At 44.7% G+C, this 27,219-nt stretch overlaps 1 protein-coding gene across 1 annotated transcript in view; it reads left to right on the plus strand.

Annotated features, from left to right (window-relative positions):
- The window catches only part of LOC147630750 (RHOMBOID-like protein 2), a 40,052-nt gene extending 16,849 nt beyond the window's left edge, over window positions 1-23,203 (plus strand). The window contains exon 8 of the mRNA XM_086810728.1: window positions 22,726-23,203. Within this exon, the coding sequence (XP_086666854.1) occupies window positions 22,726-22,845 (120 nt within the window). The 3' untranslated portion in view covers window positions 22,846-23,203. The remainder of the gene's footprint in view (window positions 1-22,725) is intronic.
- The last annotated feature ends 4,016 nt before the right edge of the window (window positions 23,204-27,219 follow it).

The raw sequence follows: 27,219 nt of genomic DNA on the forward strand, positions 1-27,219 counted from the left end.
GAGGAGATGATCGTCGGTTTCTTTTTCTTACGAGAGAGGTGGTGGCTCTCTTTTGTAAAGGTTGGAGTGGAGTAAACGATTAGAGCTGGCTGGCTCCCCACGTTTGGATGTGGGCGACCAGCTTCATGGTGTGGTGTGGGTAGGTGGCCATGCACCCACCCCTACACACACACAAAGGGTTAAGTGTGGTCCACTTTGGCCCATATGTGGGTGCCCACTTTTAAGTGAATGTGAACATACAACCTTATAAAACAAAAGGTTAGAATTAAAACTATTACACCAACAAGTGCAATACAGTTACCACCTGTTCACATGCAACAAAATTTGCCAGAAGACAGAGCAAACTTCACGACTCATTGGCAGGCGTCCCCGCTCGGTAAGTGACACGTCAAGCAGGCAAACACAAAAATATAAGTCATGCGAAAACAGTTTCAAACATGCAAAACATGAGTGCATGTGCAAATAGTATCATGGACATATCTCCCGTTCATGGAACAAGTACAAACTATGTGTCGGACACAAAAATGGCACGACATAAAACATAAATCCTGGTCTTCCTATGGAGTGACAGTCCCATAGGTAAAACATAGTTCCAGGCACAAGCCTCCCTATGGAGTGACAGTCCCATAGGCAAGACACGGCACAAATACTGGCTTTTCCATGGCGTGACAATCCCAACAGTCCAAGTCATACACGGGTGGCACTAGTTTGGCTCCCGTCCATACGACACCATCCTGCTAACACACGGGTGGCACCAGTCTGGCTCCCGTCCATGTCAAGCAAAAATACTGGCCTCTTCACATGAGACACCGGCCTGGCCTCAAGTGAACGAGACACAAGACTGGAGATGGACCAAATGGTCGGCCGATTGGTGACATCCCCCCGGGCTTCTAAAGAGTTGTCCTCAACTGAAAAGCCTCAAGAGATGCTTGCAACAACAACTGTGGGTAGTCAACAAAATAATCCTCATTTACCCACTTTGCATCAATAGGCAAAGCACTGGGGCCGGAATAGGCCGACCCCCCCCTCAATATATAATATATTACTGGGAGTATTTAACAAATACAATGCTCCATGGGTTCCAAGAACCAGATGATGTCCATGTACAAATGAAAGCAGTACCAAACAAGAGGCTCGAAGGAGAGCGACCACTTGAGTGGTGGACTCTCTATGGTTCTATGCCTTCACTGGAATCCGCGGAGAGCGCCCCACTGGTGTTCCAGGACCACGCACAAACAGGCGCTCCTGTACTAACGCCTGGCTCTCCCGATCTCGGCGCCTTTGGACCGTGGTTCTCCAAAAGCTTGGACTACCCGGCACCGAACGGGTGTTAGCCGTAGAGAGAGAATCCTTTATCAGATTTACAACACAGTTCTTAACTTAAATCTGAATTCACTTACTTGTAGCTTGCAGATAGAAGACCAATACCCATGGTGTCTGTGTGCAGCTACTTGAGAGGGACACCAAGGTGCAGCAGCATGTCGAGGAGAAAGAGGAGTAGCTACCTGTGTAGAAGGTGTAGCCACTTGAAGAGGAGCTGCCTCGCTGCAGAGCACAGCCTGCTGGAGAGGACACACAACCGTATGGTTGCCAGGCAACAGTGGTGGATGCGGGAGGGCAGCTTGTAGTGCAGCCGCCGGCCTGTAGTGTACAGCTTGCTGGACAGAACACACAGAAGGGGCAGCGCAGCCTGTATGGAGATGGCCGCCAGCCGCCTGCAGAGTAGGAGAAGCAACGCCTTCAGCCTGTGGTGTAGCCGCCTGATGGATAGAAGGTGCCTGGCTGCAGCCTGTGCCGCCTGTAGAACAGAAAGAACAGCCCGATGAAGTTGGTCACACAGCCACTAGGGATGAAGCGCACAGCCGCCTACAAAGAAGGCAGCCGTCAGCGTGCTGAAGAGAGGGAGCCGCTGTCAGCTGAGGGGGTGAAGATGGCGCAGCCTGAAACGGAGGAGATGATCGTCGGTTTCTTTTTCTTATTACGAGAGAGGTGGTGGCTCTCTTTGGAGTGGAGTAAACGATTAGAGCTGGCTGGCTCCCCACGTTTGCATGTGGGCGGCCAGCTTCATGGTGTGGTGTGGGTAGGTGGCCATGCACCCACCCCTACACACACAAAGGGTTAAGTGTGGTCCACTTTGGCCCATATGTGGGTGCCCACTTTTAAGTGAATGTGAACATACAACCTTATAAAACAAAAGGTTAGAATTAAAACTATTACACCAACAAGTGCAATACACTTACCACCTGTTCACATGCAACAAAATTTGTCAGAAGACAGAGCAAACTTCACGACTCACTGGCAGGTGTCCCCGCTCAGTAAGTGGCACCTCAAGCAGGCAAACACAAAAATACAAGTCATGTGAAAACAGTTTCAAACATGCAAAACATGAGTGCATGTGCAAATAGTATCATGGACATATCTCCCGTTCATGGAACAAGTACAAAGTATCTGTGGGGCACAAAAATGGCATGACATAAAACATAAATCCTGGTCTTCCTATGGAGTGACAGTCCCATAGGTAAAACACAGTTCCAGGCACGAGCCTCCCTATGGAGTGATAGTCCCATAGGCAAGACACGGCACGAATACTGGCTCTTCCATGGCGTGACAATCCCATGGATAGAACATAGTCCACGTCATACACGGGTGACACCAGTCTGGCTCCCGTCCATACGATACCATCCTGCTAACACATAGGTGGCACCAGTCTGGCTCCCGTCCATGTCAAGCAAAAATACCGGCCTCTTCACATGAGACACCAGCCTGGCCTCAAGTGAACGAGACACAAAACTGGAGATGGACCAAATAGTCGGCCAATTCGTGACATCTCCCCGGGCTTCTAAAGAGTTGTCCTCAACTGAAAAGCCTCAAGATATGCTTGCAACAATTGTGGGTAGTCAAAAAAATAATCTTCATTTACCCACTTTGCATCAATAGGCAAATAATTTTTGAACTTCACAAGGTATCTCCTGGAAAGCTTTCCTGCAGGTAGCTTTCGCTCCTTGTGAGAAACAATCTGTTCTGGCTGGAGGATCTCCTCAAGCTCATCAATTTCTAGCGGATCTTTTGTGACAGGCTCGTCAGGATCTGGCCCCACATATTTCCGAAAAAGACTCACATGAAATGTGTTGTGAATCTTCCAATGACTAGGTAAAGCAAGCTTGTATGACACTTCATTGATCTTTTGAATCACTTTGAAGGGTCCATAATAGCGAGGAGAAAGCTTAGGATATGATCCTTCTCGTCCTGGCCTCTTCCGAAGCCTAGCCTTCTCAAATTTCAGCAAAACCCAATCATCTTCTTTGACTTGCATGTCCCTTCTATGCTTGTCAGCAGCCATTTTATGCTTATCTTGAGACCTTGCAATGGCTGTCCGCACCTGAGCAAAGGCTACATCCAAGTCACGAACATATTCATCAGCTGCAAAAATCTCGTCCTTTGTACGTAGGATGGGTGGCAATACCACTCTGCCATAAATAATCTCAAACGGAACCTTTCCTGTGGAGGCATGGATCGTATTATTGTAGGCAAACTCAAATGGAAGATACTTCTCCCATGCAGTCTTTTGATCTGCGACATAACACTTCAATAAATCCAACACGGCTGAATTTGCAGCTTCACTTTGGCCATCCGTTTGGGGATGATAAGCTGATGAAAACTCAAGTTTAGTACCCATGTTATCAAATAATGCCCTCCAAAAGAGGCTCGTAGTCCTGGGATCTCGATCCCCAACAATGGATTTAGGCATACCATGATGCTTGAAAATATTAGCAAGAAAAAGCTTTACCATATGGTCAACTTTAATGGTTTTCTTGACGGGCAAGAAATGAGCTTGCTTGCTAAACCTATCCACAATGGTCCAAATAGCATCATTCCCATGCTGGGATCGAGGCAAGTCCATAATAAAATCCATAGTAATACTTTCCCAAGGTTGCGAGGGAATAGGCAATGGCTGAAGCAAACATGGAGGTTTTTGCCTGTCAAATTTCACCTTGTGGCAAGTAATACATGCACGTACATAAGCCTCAATGTGTTTACGCATGCTTGGCCAAAAGAAATATCTCTCAATCATGTGTGTAGTAGGCATGATACCTCTATGACCAGCATAAGGTGGAGCGTGACATTCCTCCATAACCTTTGGACGCAAATCCTTCACCACACATAGGCAATTATCCTTCATAAGATAACCCTCGTTGATAACATAAGAGGCATGTGAATGACCAGCCATCAAATCAGTCCATATATGGCAAAAATCAGCATCCAAATGATACAAATCTCGCATAGTAGATAAGTCGCCATGAGAGGCCACTGAGACTGTAGCTACATAAGGCCTCGTGGATAATGCATCTGCCACCACATTTTTCTTTCCTGGAGTATGCACAATCTGAAAATGAAACATGGAAAGAAAGTTTGCCATTCTCATCAGCTTCTCTGAAAGCTTTGTTTGAGATAGAAAGTATCTCAAGCTTTGATGATCTGTCTTGACTACAAATTCAGCCCCAAGGAGATAATGTTTCCATATCTTTAAGGCATGAATTACAGCCAAGAGCTCTTTCTCATAGATATTCATATGAAGTTTAGCATCATGCAATCGACGGCTCTCGTATGCAACTGCATGCCCTTCTTGATTTAGGACAGCTTCTATACAATCGCCACAAGCATCACATTCTACTACGAATGATCTTTGCAAGTCAGGAAACAATCAATACGGGTCCACATATGATAGCATGCTTGAGGTGCAAGAAAGCATCCTGTTCTTTTGAAGTCCATTTGAAAGTGGTTTTCTTCTTTGTGAGATCATGTAGAGGGGTGGCTATCATAGCAAAATGCCTTATGAAACGCCTATAATATGAACATAATCCCAGAAAACTACGTACTTGTACGTTTTGCAATTCTGGCCAATTCCGAATGGTCTCTATCTTTGCAGGATCCATTATTACGCCATCTTTGGATTCAATGTGACCCAAATAATGTATCTCTGAAAGGAAGAACTCACTTTTCTTGGCATTAATGAAAAGTTTATGCTTCCGCAACTCTTCGAACACTGTGACCAAATGAGTTCTGTGTTCCTGCTCATTCTTGGAGAAAACCAAGATATCATCAAAGAATACTCCTTGGAGAAAACCAAGATATCATCAAAGAATACTCCTGTGAATTTGCGATGGGGTCGGAATATTCTATCCATCATACGATTAAACGTGGTAGGAGCATTGGTGAGACCAAAAGAGCATTACCAAAAATTCATATAATCCAAAGGCTGTCCTGAATGCAGTTTTATGGACATCTTGTGGCACCACTTGTATTTGGTGATAACCACTCTTCAAATCAAGCCGGCTGAAACAAGCCGAACCATCAAGCTTATCCAAAATGTCATCAATACGCGGAATTGGGAATCTGTTCTTGATGATAAGCTTATTTAAAGCTCTATAGTCCACACACATGCGGAATGAGCCGTCCTTCTTTTGAACAAGAAGTACAGGAGAGCAATAAGGTGAGGAACTGGGCTGAACCAAACCTTTGTCTAAAAGCTCATTTACCTGCTTCATGATCTCTTCTTATTGTGCGACACTCACTCGGTATGCGGGTTTGTTAGGTGGAGAACTACCTGGCACAAGATCTATGCGATGATCTTCGGGCCTTTGGGGAGGTAATTCACCTGGCAGTGCATCAGCAAAACAATCGTTGAATGCATGAAGAAAATTGAGCCTATCATTAGTCATAGCATCCACATTTTGATGACTTGGTACAATGCTATCACGAACAAAAACCAAGTACGCAGAAAGACTCTTTTTCATTTCTTTATTAATTTGGATGTGAGATACAAGTGGGATGGAGTCCCCTTCTTTGCCGGCATCAATGACATGCATGCGGTCTCTATGCATAGAAGAAATCATGTTGGTCTTGTACTCTTTGCGGGGCTCAAGCCTATGATGCCATGGCTTGCCCAACAATACATCACATCCATTTAGTGGTGCAACTAAGAAGTGTTCATTATCAAGGTATCCCTGGATGTGTATGCGCAACTTCCCTATCAGTGGGGTAACCTACACCTCTTTACCAACAAATGCAGCTTCGGCTTTAATCTGAGGTCCCATGTTCTCAACCTCAATACGCAAGGCAGCTGCCGTTTGTATAGAGATGAAGTTATCGGTTGCACAGTCATCAAACATGAATAAGGCGGCCTGATCCTTGATTTGACCCCAAGCCTTGCATACCATTCGCTCTTTTGCATCATGATTTGTGTTTCCGTGCACATCGGGAACTGCATGTACATTAGCCTTGGTCTGCTTGTCCTCATGCTTTGGTTTGCGGTCAGGGCATTGTCTAAACATGTGCTCTTTGCTACCACAAGAAAAACATTTTCCCTCGGCATATTGCTCTCTTTGCTCCGGGGTTTAGACCTTGATCTTTAGATGAGGTATTTTCAGCTCTACCTCCCTTGTGGGTCTCCCGGAAGTTCTTCTTAGGTGGCTGTCCACCTTTTTGCAGATTTGGGACAGCCTTGTCTTTCCCCTTTGAACCGCCTTGATGCTGCTTAATTTTGAGCACCAATTGCTCCGTAGCAAGAGAAGAGGCTGTGAGCTGTTGCAAAGTATGTTTCGGGTGCAATTCAATGCCCGAACGATAAGCTGGTTGCAATCCAGAGCGAAACTTCCTCTTTCTTTCATCCTCAGTGATTTGCATAAAAGGAGTTACCTCTAGCAACACTTTTCAAAACTTGTTTACATACTGTTGCACACTTTCATTATCTCTTTGCTCAAGTCTATCCCACTTTTGGGTGAGAGTTTGCTCCGCATTTTGGTGGTAGAAACTGAGCATAGAATGTGTGCTTAAATTCCTTCCAGGTGCAAATGGGGTCCTTGGTGATCTTTTCAATGATCCACCAATGAGCAGCGGTTCCTTTCAAAAACATGCTAGCATGGCGTACTTTTGACTTCTCAGTGAAGTCCTCATCGCTAAAAGCAATGTCAAACTGTGCCACAAATGCTAACACTTTGGAAGCATCATGCTGTCCATGAAAAACATCAAACTTAACAGACTTGTCACCTGCTTTAAATTCCTTGAGCTTTCTGGCATGAGGCTCATGGTCCTCTCTTTTTCTTTTCCCTTTATTCAACGGGGCAGCCCTATCTGCATGGGCTCCATGGGCCATCATGGAAGTTTCATGAAGCACTGTGGCATGTGCTCCACGAACTTGAGAATCAGATGCATGTGACTTTCCTGCATAAGGCAATGTCTCTCCATGAGACAACTCAGAAGGCATCTTCTCCACAAGGCACAAAGCCTGACAGGTATATGTATGCTAGTGCTCATGGAGGGCATGATGGTCATATGCATTCAAGACATGTATCCCATGGTAGGGGTGATAGGTCTCCCACTAGAAGAATTTTGCCTTCTGAGTTGTCTCATGGAGAGACATTGCCTTATGCAGGAAAGTCACATGCATTTGATTCTCAAGTTCATGGAGCACATGCCACCATGCTTCATGAAACTTCCATGATGGCCCATGGAGCCCATGCAGATAGGGCTGCCCCGTTGAATAAAGGGAAAAGAAAAAGAGAGGACCATGAGCCTCGTGCCAGAAAGCTCAAGGAATTTAAAGTAGGTGACAAGTCTGTTAAGTTTGCTCCTCCACTTCAGGCTGCGCTTCTGCTCCTCTCAGGCTGCGCATGCCACCTCCAGCAGGTTGCTGCGCTTCTGCATACAGGCGGCGGCTGTGCCCTACATACAAGTGGTGATTATCCACTTAAGGCTGCGCTCCACTACCACACAAGCTGCGCTGCCTACTCTGCAGGTGGCTGTGTGTGCATCTTCAGTCAGGCGACCATTGTCAAATCCCCATGGATCTCCTCGCGATCGTTCTCGGTTCGAGACTCGAATCCTGCAAACAAACGAACAAACAAACAACAAGGGGGTGTAGGCCTGACTCACCTCCCAACCATGACAGCCGTGGCAAGCCCACAGTCTTGGCTGCACTAGATCCAGGCTCCAAGACCATAGAGCTCTCACAAACTCGCGAGACTCTCTATATCCCAATAACTAACCTTGGCCATCCTTTTATAGGCTCTTGGCCGGTCATCGGGCGTCCACACTTGGGCGCCCACCCATCCATACTTGGGTGCCCGCCCGTTAGTATATCCCTACTCGTCAATCAGCCTGCCTAGTTCCAAGCTTCCCCAAGCCTCGAAACTAGTCTTGCGTGCGTGTAGCACACGGTAGATACACACTGTGCACATGACATACTCCCCTTCCTCTAAGAGCTCACTCCTGAGCTCACTAAAAAGCCAGGGTAATCTCTCTGAAGAGTAGTCAATGTCTCCCATGTAGCGTCCTCCTCAACACGATCCTTCCACTTGATCTTGTATTCCGTGATAAGCGTATTACGCAATCTTCGTTCACGAAATCCAAGAATCTTTTCAGGTTCGTGCAGAACAAATGTCATGTCCTCGACATCTATAATTTCTTGAGGAGTAACTAACTGATCTGCTCCACCTAGTACTTCCTTAAGTCTACTGACATGAAATACATGATGAACTTTCACATGAGAAGGCAAATCTAATTCATATGCAACTGAACCAATCCGTCGTGTAACACGAAATGGTCCACAGTATCTAGGGGATAATTTCGGAGATCTACCTGTCCGTAAAGTCTCGGAATCTTTCGGAACTCGCAAATACACCATCGTTCCTTCATAGAACTCTCTAGGTGAACGATGCCTATTAGAATAAAACCTGTCTTGGTCTTGAGCACTTCTAATAGATTCCTTCGCAACTTGTAACATTTCCTGCATGTCTTGCAAAAAATTACGTACTGCATCATGAGAATCCTACTGTAACAGGTGATCTAGGTTGAAAACCATACATAAGCATGAAAGGACTAAATCCTATACTCGTATGCTTAGTACTGTTATATGCAAATTCTAACATAGGAAGATAATCCTCCCATGAGCTCTGTCTTTTGGATACATATGCTCGAAGCATATCCTGGGATTCGCAAAGGATGCAACAACCCAGCCTGTCTAAAGCGTTCTGCTTTATTTGCCTGACAAATTTAACACTTGAGAACATAATCTTCTACATACCCTTTCATCTTTGGCCAATAAAAAGTGTGTTTCACTAACGATAGTGTCCTGTGTACCCCAGGGTGTCCAGCAGAAGGGGCGTCGTGAGGAATCTTGGACCTAATGTCCGGGATCTGTGGTACACAAATTTTGTCATTACGGAACAGTAAACCATTCCGAATCATCCACTGGCCTCCTGCAGCCTGAATGGTAGACTGCTGAGTCATGGAGTCTTGGTCAACCAATGAGCTCCCATCCTGGATCTTCTGCCAAAATGGACCAAAATAACTATCAGTCCTGCAAAGCCCTCTCAATGACTGAAATAAGTCAGTAGAAATCTCGGTGAACGACAAAGTATTCACCGCTCTAATCCGACTAAGCGCATCTGCAATACTATTCATGGACCCTTTCCAATAACGAATCTCAAAATCAAAATCTTACATTAACTCTGCCCAACGAGCTTTCCTGCCTCTCAAATCATCCGCATCACACACATACTTGATTGACTGATGATTAGTCAATACCACAAACTTGGAGCCATATAAATAATGTCTCCAAACCTTGAGAGCATGAATCACAGCATAAAGCTCCTTCTCAAGGGTTGGCCAACGAGATTGAGTGTCGTCTAGCTTTTTACTTTCAAAAGCAACCGGTCTACCATCTTGAAATAAAGCAGCCCCGATAGCATAGTCACTGGCATCAGTTTCAAGAACATAAGGCCGACTAGGATCGGGTAATGCTAAGATAGGTGCTTCCTTGACTTTATCTTTCAAAAGTCTGAAGACCATATCCAAATCGTTATTCCAAATGATAGGCTGATTTGACTTACATCCACGACCTTTCAATAAGCCGGTCATCGGTAGTGTCTCGTACAGATTTTCGAAGAAAAACAACAAAACCGAGAAAAGAACGAAGTTGTTTCACTATTCGTGGTATAGGCCAGTCCAGAACCTTCTGAACTCGGTCATAGTCAATGCTCAATCCATGTCTAGTGATCTTGTGTCCCAAGTAAATGATGTCGGTCATAAAGAACTCACATTTACTTAACTTAGCATACAGTCGATTCTATCTTAAAATAGATAAGACAATCGTGAGGTGTCTGACATGATCCTCAAGAGTACGACTATAAATCAAAATATCATCCAGGAACACCACCATAAATTTCCCCAAATGTTCAGGAAAAAGATCGTTCATCATTTGCTGGAAAGTGGCTGGAGCATTGGTTAACCCAAAAGGTAATACGAGAAACTCGTAATGGCCATACCTAGTCCAAAAGGCGGTTCTTTCGACATGCCTTTCATGAATACGTATCTGGTGATAGCCAGTACGTAAATCTATCTTTGTGAAATATTTCGCTCCTGCTAACCGGTCAATCAGGTCATCTGATCTAGGGAGAGGATAACGGTTCTTAATGGTTAGCTTGTTCAATCTTTTGTAATCTATACACATTCTCCAGGTGTTGTCCTTCTTTTTCCTAAGCAACACAGGTGCACCCCAAGGTGATTTACTTGGACGGATCTAGCCCATCCTCAAATAATCTTCGAGTTGTTTAGCCAACTCATCTTCCTCGGCTTGGCTCATCCTGTAAGGTGGAATACTGATAGGATGAGCACCAGGGATCAAGTCAATACGATGATCTACTGCCCGTTCAAGTGGTAAACCCGATGGCAGTTCCTTAGGAAATACATCTTGAAACGAATCAAGTATCTTATGTAATTCTTTGCTTTCAAACACACTTAATTCATTTACATCCATGGAAGGGATGAGAAGAGAAGAAAGTGGAATCAATACACAATGGAAAGCGGTATACAAAGAAGAATCCATTATATTTCCAAAATCAATTGTATTTACAAGAGGTCCCTGAGAGGGATGAATACAATCACCTAAAATACTATACTTGGTGTCCTTATGCTGAAAAGAAAAAATATGACTAGACAAATCTATCTGGACTTCAAGAGTCTTAAACCACTCAATCCCTAATAACAAGTCTACATTTTCTAGATGCATTACATAGCATTCCAGAGTATCTTTGTAGTCCTGAATCTGGATTGGAAGCATCTCCACCTTGAGATCCCAAACTTGCCTTCCCGCAGGTAGATGTACCTCATAGGTATGGTCGCCGAGTGTCATATCAAGACTCAATTTCTGCACAAGTTTGTAGTGAACTGCCAGGGTCTAAAAGAATGTGAATTTTATGGCCATTCACTTCTCCATAAACTCGGAGAAGATCATGCAAGCCAAATACTTTAGAATTGAACAGACAATCAGAACAAGTACTAGGGCGAGAAAGTAGAGTTATTGACATACCTGTCAAAGACAACTGGTTAGCTGCCTTTGGCTTGGGTCCTGTGTTGGTCTTGGTATCCTTTTGCTTTGGGCACTCGTTATGCATGTGTCCTTTTTCTTCGCAGATAAAACAACGTCCTTCCTTCTTGAGCTTTAAAGCCCTAAGGAGTCGTTTCTTCTTCGCTGGTGTCGAACTGGAACTCTTCGAAGGTTGGTCCGAAAACTTTCCTTCTGTCGTGTTAGCCATAGGTGCAGAGAACTTTCTTTTATGCTTGTTCCCCTGCTCAGTAATGGGCTTGGACTTGGAAGAGACCATCGTATCATCATAGATACGAGCTGAATGAATGGCCTCGTCCAGTGTTTTACATTTGTTATTTTTAACCTGTAATCGGTATGAGTCTGGTAAACCGGCTACGAAAAACCCCAAAAGAGTAGTGGGATCCATCTTTGTAGCTTTCATCTGCAAGTCACGAAACTTCTGGAGGTAGACCTCATAAGTGAGGTGCTGCGAGGTCATGGTCAAAGCTGAAAACCGGGCAACAACATCATAGTCATCCTCTTTCTTGAGGAATTCTTTCTTGAAGACGTCTTCAAATTGTGTCCAAGTCGTTGGCTTAGGGTTGAGTTCCTTCCACCAAAGCAAAGCTTTGCTGGACAGGAAACCTGCTGCTAAGTGTATCTTCTTTCCATCATCATATGGATGAAACTGAAAGTGAACTTGCCACTTGTGTAGCCACGTGTCCACGATCTCCTTGGTGTGCTACTTTTGCTCGCCCCCGAACGGTTCCGGAGTAATGTTGGGACCTAAAGCAGAGGCCAAGGTATCCATACCCGAGAAAGTAGAGAGGGTAGTGGTCAATAGAGCAATGGAGTTCTGCAAAGCTTGCATCTGGGTTGCGATTTGTGCCTGACGTTCCGTCGAAGAAGCTTCGAGAGCTACTTTGAACTCTTGGAAATCTGATTTTGACACAAAATCGTCAAAAAGATCGGCATCGGTACCTTCCGTAGCCGGCAAGCCTTCGTGCTCCACAAGGGGCTCCAACTCCGATTCTTGGGTCGACATCGTGAAGAGGGTACGTAGAGAGAAAATTCGATTTTTGCACAACAAAAGTGCGAGTGAACTTGAGAGCTTGAGAGCTTGAAAACTTGAGAGAGGTGTGGCAAGAAGCCCACTTAAGGGGTTTATAAAGAAAGCCCCAAAAGCTAAAAATCTCCAAAAGCTAGGCTTAGCTTTTGCTTTTGCTTTTGCTTTTGTGTTTTTTTTTTCTTGAATATATATATATATATATATATGGATATATATATTCTATATTCTTAAAAAAAAATACACACTTTGAAACCTTGGAGGAGGGGTCTTTTAAAACTTAAAAAATAATAATTTTAAACTTAAAAAAAAAAAACGAAAGCTTTAAAAAAAACGTAAGCTTTACTTGTTTTTTTTTTCCTTCCTCCTGGAATAGCGCTGCAGGCGTCACCTTCGCCGGTCGGTGCTTTCTTGTGTCAACCTGCGCCTGCGCCTGCGTGGGCCTCGGCATCATGGCAGCGTGCTTGGGCGTCGGCCTGGCCTGGGCTGGCTACACAGGCCTGGCCGCCTAGTCATGCAGGCCTGGCTGCATGGCGTAGGCGCTGCTGCGCTGCCTGGGCTTGTAACGCAAACCAGGCCGCCTGCCTACACAGCCTTGGGCGCCTGCGCATACTTGGCCGGCTGCTTCCCTGCCTGCGTACAGAGCCCGCCTGCGCACAAGGCTTGCACACGTTTGTGTGCGAATGTGCTTTCTTGGCCGACTGTGTACTCGCCCGCCACAACGCTGCCCACAAACGTGGCGCCAACACGACCTCTAGCACGTTTTCCAGCACGCCACCCTTCGCATCTCTCTTCGCTCTCTCTCTCTCTCTCACTCGTTCAACGAAAAGCAAACGTGCTTTTTTTTGTTTCTCTCTGTGCAGTTCATGCGTATGACTGCACAAACGACTCTCCTCTTTCTTGCAAAGCAACGACCCTACTTAGACTACCACCTCCCATCAACATGGGTTTCTTTGATGAAGAAAAAACACATACTATTCTGAAAACAACAGTATGCACTGAAAAACAGCAAGCTTTTTTAACACATACCTTTCTTCGACCTCATCTTCTCTACCTACTGACTTGCTCGTTCACGAGGTATGCTCTGATACCACTGTCAAATCCCCAGGGATCTCCACGTGATCGTTCTTGGTTCGAGACTCGAATCCTGCAAACAAACGAACAAACAAACAACAAGGGGGTGCAGGCCTGACTCACCTCCCAACCATGACAGCGGTGGGCAAGCCCACAGTCTTGGCTATCCCCACCGAGCCACGAGTTGAGCTAACTAGGATGACGTACCGACCAATCTCCTCCTCGCGACGTCCCATACCGCCACGAAGCTGCCCTCGCGGGCCTCGAGACTGCTGTCGGCCTCGGCTGCGTAAAACAGGTGCACGTCTGCACTAGATCCAGGCTCCAAGACCATAGAGCTCTCACAAACTCGCGAGACTCTCTATATCCCAATAACTAACCTTGGCCACCCTTTTATAGGCTCTTGGCCGGTCATCGGGCGTCCACACTTGGGCGCCCGCCCGTCCATACTTGGGTGCCCACCCGTTAGTATATCCCTAACTCAGCTCGTCAATCAATCTGCCTAGTTCCAAGCTTCCCCAAGCCTCGAAACTATTCTTGCGGCTCCTCTTCAGATAGGCTACTACTCCTCCTCCTCCTCCACAAGAAGGTGGCTGTGTCCTGCACAGCAGGTGGTTGTTCTCCTTTGCAGGCGGTTGCGCCTCCTTTACATAGGCGGCATCTCCTTTCTTCAGGTGGCTACACCTTCTACACAGGCACCTACTCCTCTTTCTCCTCGACATGCTGCTGCACCTTGGTGTCCCTCTCAAGTAGCTGCACACAGACACCATGGGTATTGGTCTTCCATCTGCAAGCTACAAGTAAGTGAATTCAGATTTAAGTTAAGAACTGTGTTGTAAATCTGATAAAGGCTAACACCCGGTGCCGTGTAGTCCAAGCTTTTGGAGAACCACGGTCCAAAGGTGCCGAGATTGGGAGAGCCAGGCGTTAGTACGGGAGCGCCTGTTTGTGCGTGGTCCTGGAACACCAGTGGGGCGCTCTCCCGCGGATTCCAGTGAAGGCATAGGACCGTAGAGACCGCACCACTCAAGTGGTCACTCTCCTTCGAACATCTACTTCGAGCCTCTTGTTTGGTACTGCTTTCATTTGTACATGGAGATCATCTGGTTCTTGGAACCTATGGAGCATTGTATTTGTTAAATACTCCCAATAATATATTATATATTGAGGGGGGGTCGGCCCGTTCCGGCCCCAGTGCTGTTGTCCATCTATCTCATTTCATTTCATTTCAAATTTCAATTGTTATTAAGTTGTCCATTTCAAATTGTGATATTAAGTTGTGCTATTACGCGTGTGGGTGTCCAACGGAGTCTATTCCCACTTGATGGGATCAGCTTCGGTTTCAATCTGAGGTCCCATGTTCTCAACTTCAATACCCAAGGCAGCTGCCGTTTGTATAGAGATGAAGTTATCGGTTGCACAGTCATCAAACATGAATAAGGCGCGCTGATCCTTGATTTGACCCCAAGCCTTGCATACCATTCGCTCTTTTGCATCATGATTTGTGTTCCCCTGCACATCGGGAACTGCATGTACATTAGCCTTGGTCTGCTTGTCCTCGTGCTTTGGTTTGCGGTTAGAGCATTGTCTACACATGTGCTCTTTGCTACCACAAGAAAAACATTTTCCCTCCTTGGCATATTGCTCTCTTTGCTTTGGGGTCAAGCCGAATTTGTTCTTCTTTAGACCTTGATCTTTAGATGAGGTATTTTCAGCTCTACCTCCCTTGTGGGTCTCCCGGAAGTTCTTTTTAGGTGGCTGTCCACCTTTTTGCAGATTTGGGACAGCCTTGTCTTTCCCCTTTGAACCGCCTTGATGCTGCTTAATTTTGAGCACCAATTGCTCCGTAGCAAGAGAAGAGGCTGTGAGCTGTTGCAAAGTATGTTTCGGGTGCAATTCAATGCCCGAACGATAAGCTGGTTGCAATCCAGAGCGAAACTTCCTCTTTCTTTCATCCTCAGTGATTTGCATAAAAGGAGTTACCTCTAGCAACACTTTCCAAAACTTGTTTACATACTGTTGCACACTTTCATTATCTCTTTGCTCAAGTCTATCCCACTTTTGGGTGAGAGTTTGCTCCGCATTTGGTGGTAGAAACTGAGCATAGAATGTGTGCTTAAATTCCTTCCAGGTGCAAATGGGGTCCTTGGTGATCTTTTCAATGATCCACCAATGAGCAGCGGTTCCTTTCAAAAACATGCTAGCATGGCGTACTTTTGACTTCTCAGTGAAGTCCTCATCGCTAAAAGCAATGTCAAACTGTGCCACAAATGCTAACACTTTGGAAGCATCATGCTGTCCATGAAAAACATCAAACTTAACAGACTTGTCACCTGCTTTAAATTCCTTGAGCTTTCTGGCATGAGGCTCATGGTCCTCTCTTTTTCTTTTCCCTTTATTCAACGGGACAACCCTATCTGCATGGGCTCCATGGGCCATCATGGAAGTTTCATGAAGCACGGTGGCATGTGCTCCACGAACTTGAGAATCAGATGCATGTGACTTTCCTGCATAAGGCAATGTCTCTCCATGAGACAACTCAGAAGGCAAAATTCTTCTAGTGGGAGACCTGTCACCCTTACCATGGGATACATGTCTTGAATGCATATGACCATCATACCCTCCATGAGCACTAGCATACATATACCTGTCAGGCTTTGTGCCTTGTGGAGAAGATGCATGACAAGAGGTGACTGTCACCTCTTCCTTTTGCATAAAAGACCTCAACCTTTGAGATGCGGGATGTCCATGCTTCAAGCGAGGTGGATTTCTGAATTTTAGCTCTCCATCTTCCCCCTCTTTGATGTCACCTTTGCGGAGGGGGTAGGAAAGTGCTAACTCCCTTGGCTTCTTGCCCACTTCCCGTGCCATGGACTCAAAAGTCACATCTACCATTGCATCGGCTTTCCTTGCTTCAATGGCACTTTGCACATGGGGATCTTCATGCAAAAATTTCAACTCTTGCTCTTGTGCCTGCAAAAGCTTTCTCATATGCTCCAATTCAGCCCTCATTGCATCAGGCTCATCTTCTTGCATGACTGTCTTTCCTCGAGACAGTTGTCCCTTTGAATCACTATCATTTACCCTTTCAAGGGGCTTGTGCCTTCCTCGTAGAGCATCAGAACCACGCGAGGCACTAGATTGGACCCTTGAATTAGGCACTTCCAAAGGGTTGCCTTGGCTGTCCATTGTGTTTAGTGTGCTAGAAGCGGGGTGTTTAATACACAGATTCGTTTCCCCACTAAGAAGAGGGAAACAACCGTGCTCTGATACCAGTGAAACCGATCCCGTCAAGTGGGATTAGACTCCGTTGGACACCCACACGCGTAATAGCACAACTTAATTCACAATTTAAAATGGACAACTTAATAACAATTGAAATTTGAAATGGACAACTTAATAACAATTGAAATTTGAAATGAAATGAGATAGATGGACACCAGCACTGGGGCCGGAACGGGCCGACCCCCCCCCCCCCCTCAATATATAATATATTATTGGGAGTATTTAACAAATACAATGCTCCATGGGTTCCAAGAACCAGGTGATGTCCATGTACAAATGAAAGCAGTACCAAACAAGAGGCTCGAAGTAGATGTTTGAAGGAGAGCGACCACTTGAGTGGTCCAGTCTCTACGGTCCTATGCCTTTACTAGAATCCGCGGAGAGCGCCCCACTGGTATTCCAGGACCATGCACAAACAGGCGCTCCCGTACTAATGCCTAGCTCTCCCGATCTCGGCACCTTTGGACGGTGGTTCTCCAAAAGCTTGGACTACCCGGCATTGAACGGGTGTTAGCCGTAGAGAGAGAATCCTTTATCAGATTTACAACACAGTTCTTAACTTAAATCTGAATTCACTTACTTGTAGCTTGCAGATGGAAGACCAATACCCATGGTGTCTTGTGTGCAGCTACTTGAGAGGGACACCAAGGTGCAGCAGCATGTCGAGGAGAAAGAGGAGTAGCTGCCTGTGTAGAAAGTGTAGCCACCTTAAGAGGAGCCGCCTGGTTGCAGAGCGTAGCCTGCTGGAGAGGACACACAACCGTATGGTTGCCAGGCAACAGTGGAGACGGGAGGGCAGCCTGTAGTGCAACCACCGGCCTGTAGTGTACAGCTTGCTGGAGAGAACACACAGAAGGGGCAGCGCAGCCTGTATGGAGATGGCCGCCAGCCGCTTGCAGAGTAGGAAAAGCAACGCCTTCAGCCTGTGGTGTAGCCGCCTGATGGATAGGAGGTGCCTGGCTGCAGCCTGCGCCACCTGTAGAACAGAGAGAACAGCCCGCTGAAGTTGGTCACACAGCCGCTAGGGATGAAGCGCACAGCCGCCTGCAAGAGGCAGCCGTCAACCTTACTAGGGATGAAGCGCACAGCCGCCTGCAGAGAAGGCAGCCGTCAGCCTGCTGGACAGAGGGAGCCGCTGTCAGCTGAGGGGGTGAAGATGGCGCAGCCTGAAGCGGAGGAGATGATCGTCAGTTTCTTTTTCTTACGAGAGAGGTGGTGGCTCTCTCTTGTAAAGGTTGGAGTGGAGTAAACGATTAGAGCTGGCTGGCTCCCCACGTTTGGATGTGGGCGGCCAGCTTCATGGTGTGGTGTGGGTAGGTGGCCATGCACCCACCCCTACACACACAAAGGGTTAAGTGTGGTCCACTTTGGCCCATATGTGGGTGCCCACTTTTAAGTGAATGTGAACATACAACCTTATAAAACAAAAGGTTAGAATTAAAACTATTACACCAACAAGTGCAATACACTTACCACCTGTTCACATGCAACAAAATTTGTCAGAAGACAGAGCAAACTTCACGACTCACTGGCAGGCGTCCCCGCTCAGTAAGTGACGCGTCAAGCAGGCAAACACAAAAATACAAGTCATGCGAAAATAGTTTCAAACATGCAAAACATGAGTGCATGTGCAAATAGTATCATGGACATATCTCCCGTTCATGGAACAAGTACAAACTATGTGTCGGACACAAAAATGGCACGACATAAAACATAAATCCTGGTCTTCCTATGGAGTGACAGTCCCATAGGTAAAACACAGTTCCAGGCACAAGCCTCCCTATGGAGTGATAGTCCCATAGGCAAGACACGGCACAAATACTGGCTTTTCCATGGCGTGACAATCCCATGGATAGAACACAATCCAAGTCATACACGGGTGGCACTAGTTTGGCTCCCGTCCATACGACACCATCCTGCTAACACACGGGTGGCACCAGTCTGGCTCCCGTCCATGTCAAGCAAAAATACTGGCCTCTTCACATGAGACACCGGCCTGGCCTCAAGTGAACGAGACACAAAACTGGAGATGGACCAAATGGTCGGCCAATTGGTGACATGTACTGTCAGCCTCAGTACCTTGGGTGAATACAAAGATGTCACCAAGCGACTTCTAGATGAAAATTGAGCCTGTCTATAACAAGGGAGTGGAGGTGCTACCCCCCTCTTGAGCATCAGGCAATGCTCCAGACCCATGCTCTGCTGAACCTGAATGAACCGTCGCAAGAGTCGGCTCCAAGTCAAAGGCATCAAGATAAAGCTACAATACCTGAGGTGAATCTGCTAAGTCACCCTCCTCCATCCACTTCGCATCCATCAGTGAATAGTTCTTTAAACTTCGCAAGATAGCGACGGAAAACTTTACCTCGTACCTTTCTTTCCTTGTGTGCCAGTATCTGCTCGGGAATAAGAACCTCATCAAGTTCCTCTGCTTCCAACTGAGCCTCATCTGATACATCCTCAAGCACCCAAAACTTGCTTGTACTCCACCCAAGTGGTAAGCACAAGTCCCCAATGAAGCATAGTAGATCACCAGTGCTAAAGTGCTCAGCCCGCCTGGCTTTAGCCATGTGCAGAGCCCCCTGGCAGTGCCCAGCAGCAGTAACAATACCTGGCGGCGATAGCAGCAGCAACAATACCTGGCGGCGACAGCAGCAGCGATAGTAACAAGTGGCGATAGCCGGTGGCGGCAGTTGTACCCGACGGTGGTGGTTGTACCTGGTGGCGGCAGCTGTACCCGACGGCGGCGGCTGTATCCGACGGCGGCGGCTGTATCCGACGGTGGCAGCAGCAAGAGAATCACCCATGCGCAGCAGCGCTCCAGGGAATACGCCCGTGAAGACCATCCGGCGACTGTGCCTCACCACCACACGGCCCCGTTACGAATCTCCGCCACCTTCCTTATATAAAGAAACGATCTCAAAAACGCCAAAAGCCAAGGTTTTAAAACGCATGCTTTTAAAATAAAATAATATTATTCTTTTAAGCATCAAAGGTTTAAAAACCTTATGAACAAAAATATTTTCCTTTTTGTTCCCTTTCACACTTGGGCTGGCCACCATATATGGGTTTCCTTTTCACATTCAAACTGATGCCTGTCCACATTGTGTGTCCCATGCTTGTGCCCGTGCCCACCTGCTTGTTGTCCAGAGGGAAAAACACAGGGTCATAACATTTCACATTGTGAAGTTTTCGTCCAAGTTGCGGCCAGTTGATATTGTGCTTATTCTTTCTATCTTTAGCAGGGCATTTGCCCTATCAACTACTTATTTAATGTACTAATTCTTTCTATTTGCTACTTCCCTTAGTGCTAGGCTTCATTATGGCCGAGTCTGTCCTGAATCCCTGGAGGTTTGACAGAAACTCATTATGAAGAGCTGTGTGTGAATATATGCTCTTATGTGTGTGTGTGTGTGTGTGGAGTGCATGTGAGAGCATATCTTGATATAGAGTTCTACACCACTATTGGGCATTGATGACATTAGTGGAGATGTCGTAGTATCTAGTCCATACTATGCATAATGGAGTTGATAGTTATATAGTCTTGTGGGTTGACTACCATGAGTATATAACATGCACGCTCCTAAAAGGTGAATTTGGACATGTTCTTGGATTCATCTAGGTATACATACATACATACATACATACATAAATGTATGTATATATATCATGGTCACCATGGAACTCGTTTCACGTTTCAGTGTTGAAACGTTTCATGTGCACATTGAAACCATATCGTTTCATGCGGGGAAAAAGGTGGTGATTTTGTGTGCTTTTTAGCTTTTATAATTCTTTCTCTTTCCTTCTTTCATCCTATTTGTTCTTTTCTCTTCTCTTTTGTATGTCTTCTTTGTTTATCGATGATAAATATGCTAATATCATCTTATAACTATTGGCCAGTACCTTCACATTTTATATATATGATTGTTTCGGTCCAACGTTTCGTTGTCCACCTACCTGGTGTTGAAACGTTTTGTTCCAAAATAAATCGTTTCAGCATCGTTTCATTTCAATAGTGAAACGTTTCGTGGTGACCTTGATATATATATATCTATATGTATGTACGTATGTATATGTATATGTGTATGTGTATGTATGTATGTATATATGTATATATGTATATATAGGCAATTTGATGCCCATAAGAAATGAGAAGCATCTCTAAAAATTTGGTGAAGTCCAGTTTTGGGCTTCAAATCTTGAGTGTCAAATTCACTCCTGTTGGGTAGGGATTGCTATTCAAAGAAAACAAGGGAATAATTGGAAGGAAAGGAAGAAGGAGATGTAAGGCTTGTACTTTTGCCAATGGTAGAGAAATCTTCCATTGTATTCTTCCTTATGTAGCTTATTTCTTTTGACTCAAAAGTGGGTACTGAAATTAGATGCCAGTTGGTAGATTCAAACCCTTAGAGCCTAGGTAGATTCCATTGTGTTCTTCCTCGTGTAGCTTGGAGTAGTACGCACAAGGAAGCAGAAATGAAGAATGAAGCAAGGAAGTCTTTGTTGCGGAGGATCTAGACGAGGGTTTGGACAGGGTGGCAGATATGCTTTCCGCCTGGATAGAGGGGCTTCAGCTTGCAAGGACAGCAGTGAACCCCTTTGCACATTTGCTGGTCTGCTGAATCAACATGGATTTTTATCTGAAGTCTCTATCCTGCCCACAAAGGGATGGGGATAAATATCATACACTTCCCCTTGTCTTATTCAAAAAGTGAAGGACCCACGTAATGGGTGACTATGGGTCCCTTCTTCTTCGGTGACCTCGGGAGCTGGCGTGTGTGGGACTTCAATTTTTTTCTTGCAACTTAAAACCCCACAAATGTCTCTCCTAGCTCTGGATGGTCTTGAAAATTTGTATATTTTTGTTATGCCTTAGGGCTTGTTTACACACTCAGTGGGGTTGGAAACCAGGTTGTAGAGGTGGTTGAAATTTGAAAACTTGGCTTTTTGTATTTGTGTTTCCATGGGCCCTAGAAAAAAGGTGAAATACATCTGTAACGGCTATTTCCTATAATTTGACTGCTGAAAAAGCATTAATATCAGCTAGATTTGTTATGCATTAGGCTAGAGGCCATGGTTGCCAGGTTGCTAGCTCGGCTTCCTAGCTATCGAGCTGGCAACTGGTTCCACCTCTCACTAAAAAACAAGCAGCCAGAAATACTGGATGGAAATTGAAATTTGGTTGCCAGATTCTGGCTGGCCTTTTCCTGGACACAACCCATGCATACGTGGAAATATGACCTTATTGTGTGTGCGCAAAAGGCATCGCCCTCGACGATGGTGACCCACCTGTGTCCACCCCACTTGTCACAAAAAGACAAGGCCACCCTTTGCCAGATCTCGGCCTTTTCATGCATTTCCAGTCAACTTTGCAACATTTCACTTTTTTAATGGCTCGTCGTTTTTCCATGAACAGTGAAACGCCTACTGCGGATGGACAGGTTTGCACCTAACCTTTTTTATACCCAAGGGGGCACTGGCCCTTACATGGAAATCCATTGCCAATTCTATTTGGATCCCCCTACAAGAAGCTCCGTTGAGCCCTAGAATTTGATGGGTGACCCCAAAATTTCATTTGAAGGGCTTACTTCAACATTGCATTTCTTTTTAAAGAGGGTGGAGGGCATACTAGTTTTTTTTTCTGCCTTTCTTTTGAAGGGTAATTTTTTTCTACTCTTCTTGTGAAGGATAACCCCAAACACCAACACGCCCCCCCCCCCCCCCCCCCCCCCTCTTTGAAGAGTACTGCAACTTTCAAATTTTAGCACTGTGAGTGCTGCTCAATTGCCAGAGTCTATTTGGGTTGGGAGCACCTTACTAGTGTTTTGGGGCTTTGACTAAGGAAGAACTAGTCCAGTCACAGTGCAGTAGGCTTTACTCTTGCTCATTAAATTTTGATAAGGATTGACAATAACCCCACATTGTGCCCGTGCAGACATCTCAGGTGGGAAACAACTGGCAGCTTACTTGCGTAAGCAACAACAAGACAACCTTGGCTGCACTCAACCAGTCCAATGCCGTTCTTCAAGAGATCTGTACACAGTTGTGCAGTTAACTTTGCTGCCCAAGCTGTCTGCAAGCTCTCTCTCTCTCTCTCTCTCTCTCTCTCTCTCTCTCTCTCTCACACACACACACACACACACACACACACACAGGTAAGCATAGCGCGCGCGCGCGCACACACACACGCACCGCACAGGTCAGCATAGCAAGCTTTGGTAAACAAGTTTGATACATCACAATTAGTTTGATATTTTGGTTCCTTTTTCAAACATAAAAAATGCTTCTATACCTCCTTCTCCCCCTTCCCCCCCTCTCTTGATGCTTGTGCTAGTTGTGATCTATTGGCATTGGGTAAGCCTTTTCTTGGATCCAAGGATAGAGCTTAACAAGGAAGCACCATTGTATTTGAATAAGTTGTCTTTGAACTTGTGAGAAGAAGTCTTTGAATTTGTGGGGCATGCATATTCTATTTTTTCTTTTAACTCAACATCATTGCAAAGAGAGAGAGAGAGAGAGAGAGAGAGAGAGAGAGAGAATCCAAACATAGGCTATTGAGCCTCCGTGTTGAGATGGTATAGCCTAGAATCGATTATAGTCTTGGTTATATCGAGTAAATTCGTAAGCATAGTCTAGGCTATAGCCAATTATACTCACTTTTAGAAGAATAGATAGAACAAGTATTGAAAACACTATTGACTTACCCTTGGCTAATGCACTTTTTTTTTTTGGCCTCTCTTGCATGCAAAAGTGAATTACAAGGTCTATCTTGTATTTTACCAAAAACAATGTGTCATCATATCAAAGATAAACATAGGCTTAACTTTGAGTCCAATCTTTAGGAATTGAGTGTTCTATAGTATATTAGTGTTTTCACTTAAGTCCTTGTGTATCTTGGACCCATACTCAGCTTGACAATGTGCTTCCTTTGTGCCTTGATTGTCAGCCCATAACTTCCAAGTTATGTACATCTGAATGATAGTCTTTTAAATTGTATCGTTGCCAAAATATCAAGCTTTGATCACCCTCCAAGGGCAAATATCTATAGTATGGAACCAAATGTACAATCATGGTGGTGTAAAATAATGAAATAACCTCGAGCAACAAATTAGTCAAAGACCCACAAATACATCATAAAAGCCTAGCAAAACATGTGGAAATTGGCCTCAAACAGGCCTTCCAAGGAATAACTTTCAAGCATCCCTCTCTCTCTCTCTCTCTCTCTCTCTCTCTCTCACACACACACACACACACACAAACACTCAATTTCTCTCTCTCTCTCTCACACACACACACACATAAACATACATTAAAGATCTTTAAATTATATCAATTATTGTTTACCAAAAGAAAATTCCTCCAGAAATTATTAAAATTATGACTCCAGAAGTTAACAATTGTTTTTGGAAAAAGTGTAGATTTTGTAAATAGAACTATAGCTAGGATGCATCAAAATGTACTTTTTTTTTGGAATTGAGAGGATACATTTTAGAGGTAAAATGAAAATCTTAGAGGGTCATTGCAAGTCTTTAGTGGAGAAAAATTCTCAATATACAAAGAATAAATACAAGTGTTTGTTTTGTAAAGACACTAAAGTTATACAAAAAATGAAAATGGGTTTTTCCAAAATCTCAAAAGAATATAAAAGAAATACAAGAGGCTCAAGCCCTTACATGTTTGGGCTTGGATAATGGCAATGCTTGATGCCAGGGGGGAATACAATTAAGCTCCAAATTTTAGGTGACTCCCAAATTGGAGCAAAATATGAGATATAGAAATAATTACAAAGTTAAGACTTGAGCACTACTTAGGTAGAACCAATGAAAGAAAGAAAGAGAATAGTATGTAATACTTGGGCAATTTGCCCTTCTCAAAGACCTAAACAAGCTTTAAAATGATGCCTATTGTGGTGATGGGAGGGATGCACTGCAATCTGTAAGAACATATCTGTGAAACCGAAGGGTGCTTTGTAGGTTGCTCATCGAGACCAGAAGGATGGACCTTCTTTTTAGTCTCTCCTCCACAGCAAGGATCGAAAAAGGAAACTATGCCTTCTCCCCAAAAAGCTTCAACATTTTAGAGTCCCCTATAAATTGCTGTGATTGAGAAATGTCCTTACGGGACCCTCAAATTTGGCCTTGAAAAATCCTTAGTGATAAGGGGACTTGTAGCCCTCCATTGGGAGTACACCACCTTTATTTCTCTCTGCAAGCTTCTTCACAAGATTGAACCAATGCCTCATGCACAAATGCTAAAGAATCCCCACTACCCAATGCATACACACCAGAGTAACCCACCACTACCCAATGCATGCACACCATTATGAGCTATGACATGATCCTATTTCTATACTAGATCATTATCCCCTAGCATGCTATAGTGGACGCATGCTAATGCTACAGTGGTCTACACATGGAGTAGGTAAACTTTACTCTTGGGGGGACGCATTGTCTTGACATACGTGGCCAAAAGGGAATAGCTTGGTAGAGGTTTGAAAGTCAAGTAGCAACTTCTAGGACTTCTTGAAGGGCTAAATGGTGGCATCAACTATGATCGTGGAGCCATGTGATTATGCCATGGCTCCCCTATGTATACATGCCTAAATAGGTACACAACCATACCCTTCTCCACATAGCCATCACTATAATTTTTCTCTTGATCTTGTATTATCATAATACAACCTCCATCTAAATGAGCCGTCAACAAACCTTCCTTTCACATAAGAGTACATGATTGCGTGGCTTGCCATACATTGTATCAATAATATAATATTATTCTCTCTATATTATTATGTAATTTGATTTTAAAGTTTTGTGACATGAAAGATCTTATATAATTCTTGTGAGTGTTTCTTGCATACACCCACACACATGTATCCTCTTACATGGTATTAGAGCTACATCTCAATATGAAAATTCTTTATTAGTTGCTTGTCTAATCATGCCTTAAGAGAAATGGAATCTCCTACAAACCCCCCATCACCATTTGGTGGTGTTAATGGCACCAATTAGCCATTGTGCTAGCATAGAAAAGCTGGTCACCCACCATTTCTTTGTGTTAGCAAAAGGAAAGGTTTATCACCACCATTTGGTGGTAATGGAGAGCTTATGGCACCAATTATTCTCCATGAAGATTCAAGCTCAAAGCTATCTTATCTTCCTATAAGCTTTGGGACACCATCATTGTTGAGATGTCAAGCTTAACACGAGCTAACACTCATGATGCACCTGGCGGGTGATCGTTCCACATTTACACCACCATTGGCATGTTTGGTAGCTATCTTATCTTCCTATGAGCTTTGGGACACCATCATTGTTGAGATGTTAAGCTCAACACGAGCTAAGACTCATGATGCGCCTGGGTGACCATTTCACATTTACACCACTGGCATTGTTGAGATGTCAAGCTCAACATGAGCAAACACTCATGATGCGCCTGGGTGACCGTTTCACATTTACACCACTGGCATTGTTGAGATGTCAAGCTCAACACGAGCAAACACTCATGATGCGCATGGGTGACCGTTCCACATTTACACCACTGGCATGTTTGGTATAGCTAACATGACGGATCTCTGCCCCACTGATTCTATAGCTAAACCACACCTACCTAGTCCAACCGACTAATGGCATACTTATCTTGCGAGCTCACCTATTTAGCGTGTTCACATATGGACCACTTGTACGTAGTACTCTAGTACTTATGTTGGTTTTCACTTATCTTTTGTAGACCTCTTTTGAATAGAGAGAAGAAGAAAATTTTAACCTTCCATCCTTGTGTGTGTGTTATCCAGTGATGTGTGTTATCCAGTGATTTGTGAGTGTGTGTGTGTGTGCTTGCAAGACCTCAAGTTCTCTCTCTCATCCTCCAATATTTTCATGGTATCAGAGCCTGGTTTAAGATAAGGAGCTAAGCAGCAAGAAAAAGAAGCTACAAAGGCAAAGGAAGCAGTATACAGATAAGAGCATCATCATCTCTTCCCCTTCTTATTTAGGTGCAACACCCCTTGGGTAGCTCTAGGAGCTACACATCTCTGATTGAGGAGCTATTTGCGTAGGCATGGAGGTGTATGTAAGGTGCACAATACTTTGTACTATAATTTATGGCCAAAATCATGTTTCGAGCGCGTTCCAGTCTCTGTTCGTCAGCAAAGTGTTTTTAAGTAGTTTCAAGAAGATCTGGTTAAGAACTGTCTTTGCTTGAAACTTGGTTATTACAATGCATCAGTACATTTTAGGAGTGCAGATAGTGTTTGCACATGTATTGCTGAACTTGGGTGTATGTACATGTACTCTGGTCACATTTATTGACATACAGGTTGTGCATAAGTACTACTGTGCAGGCAATCACATAAAAAATATTACCGTGTTACAGGTTGCATATAGAAATTGTCTATTTGCTGGTTTTTTCTTGGACTCAATCCGATTGT

This window comes from Cibotium barometz, chromosome 16 (genome assembly GCF_041138505.1).
Source record: "Cibotium barometz isolate CiBa-2024 chromosome 16, ASM4113850v1, whole genome shotgun sequence".
NCBI lineage: Eukaryota > Viridiplantae > Streptophyta > Polypodiopsida > Cyatheales > Cibotiaceae > Cibotium > Cibotium barometz.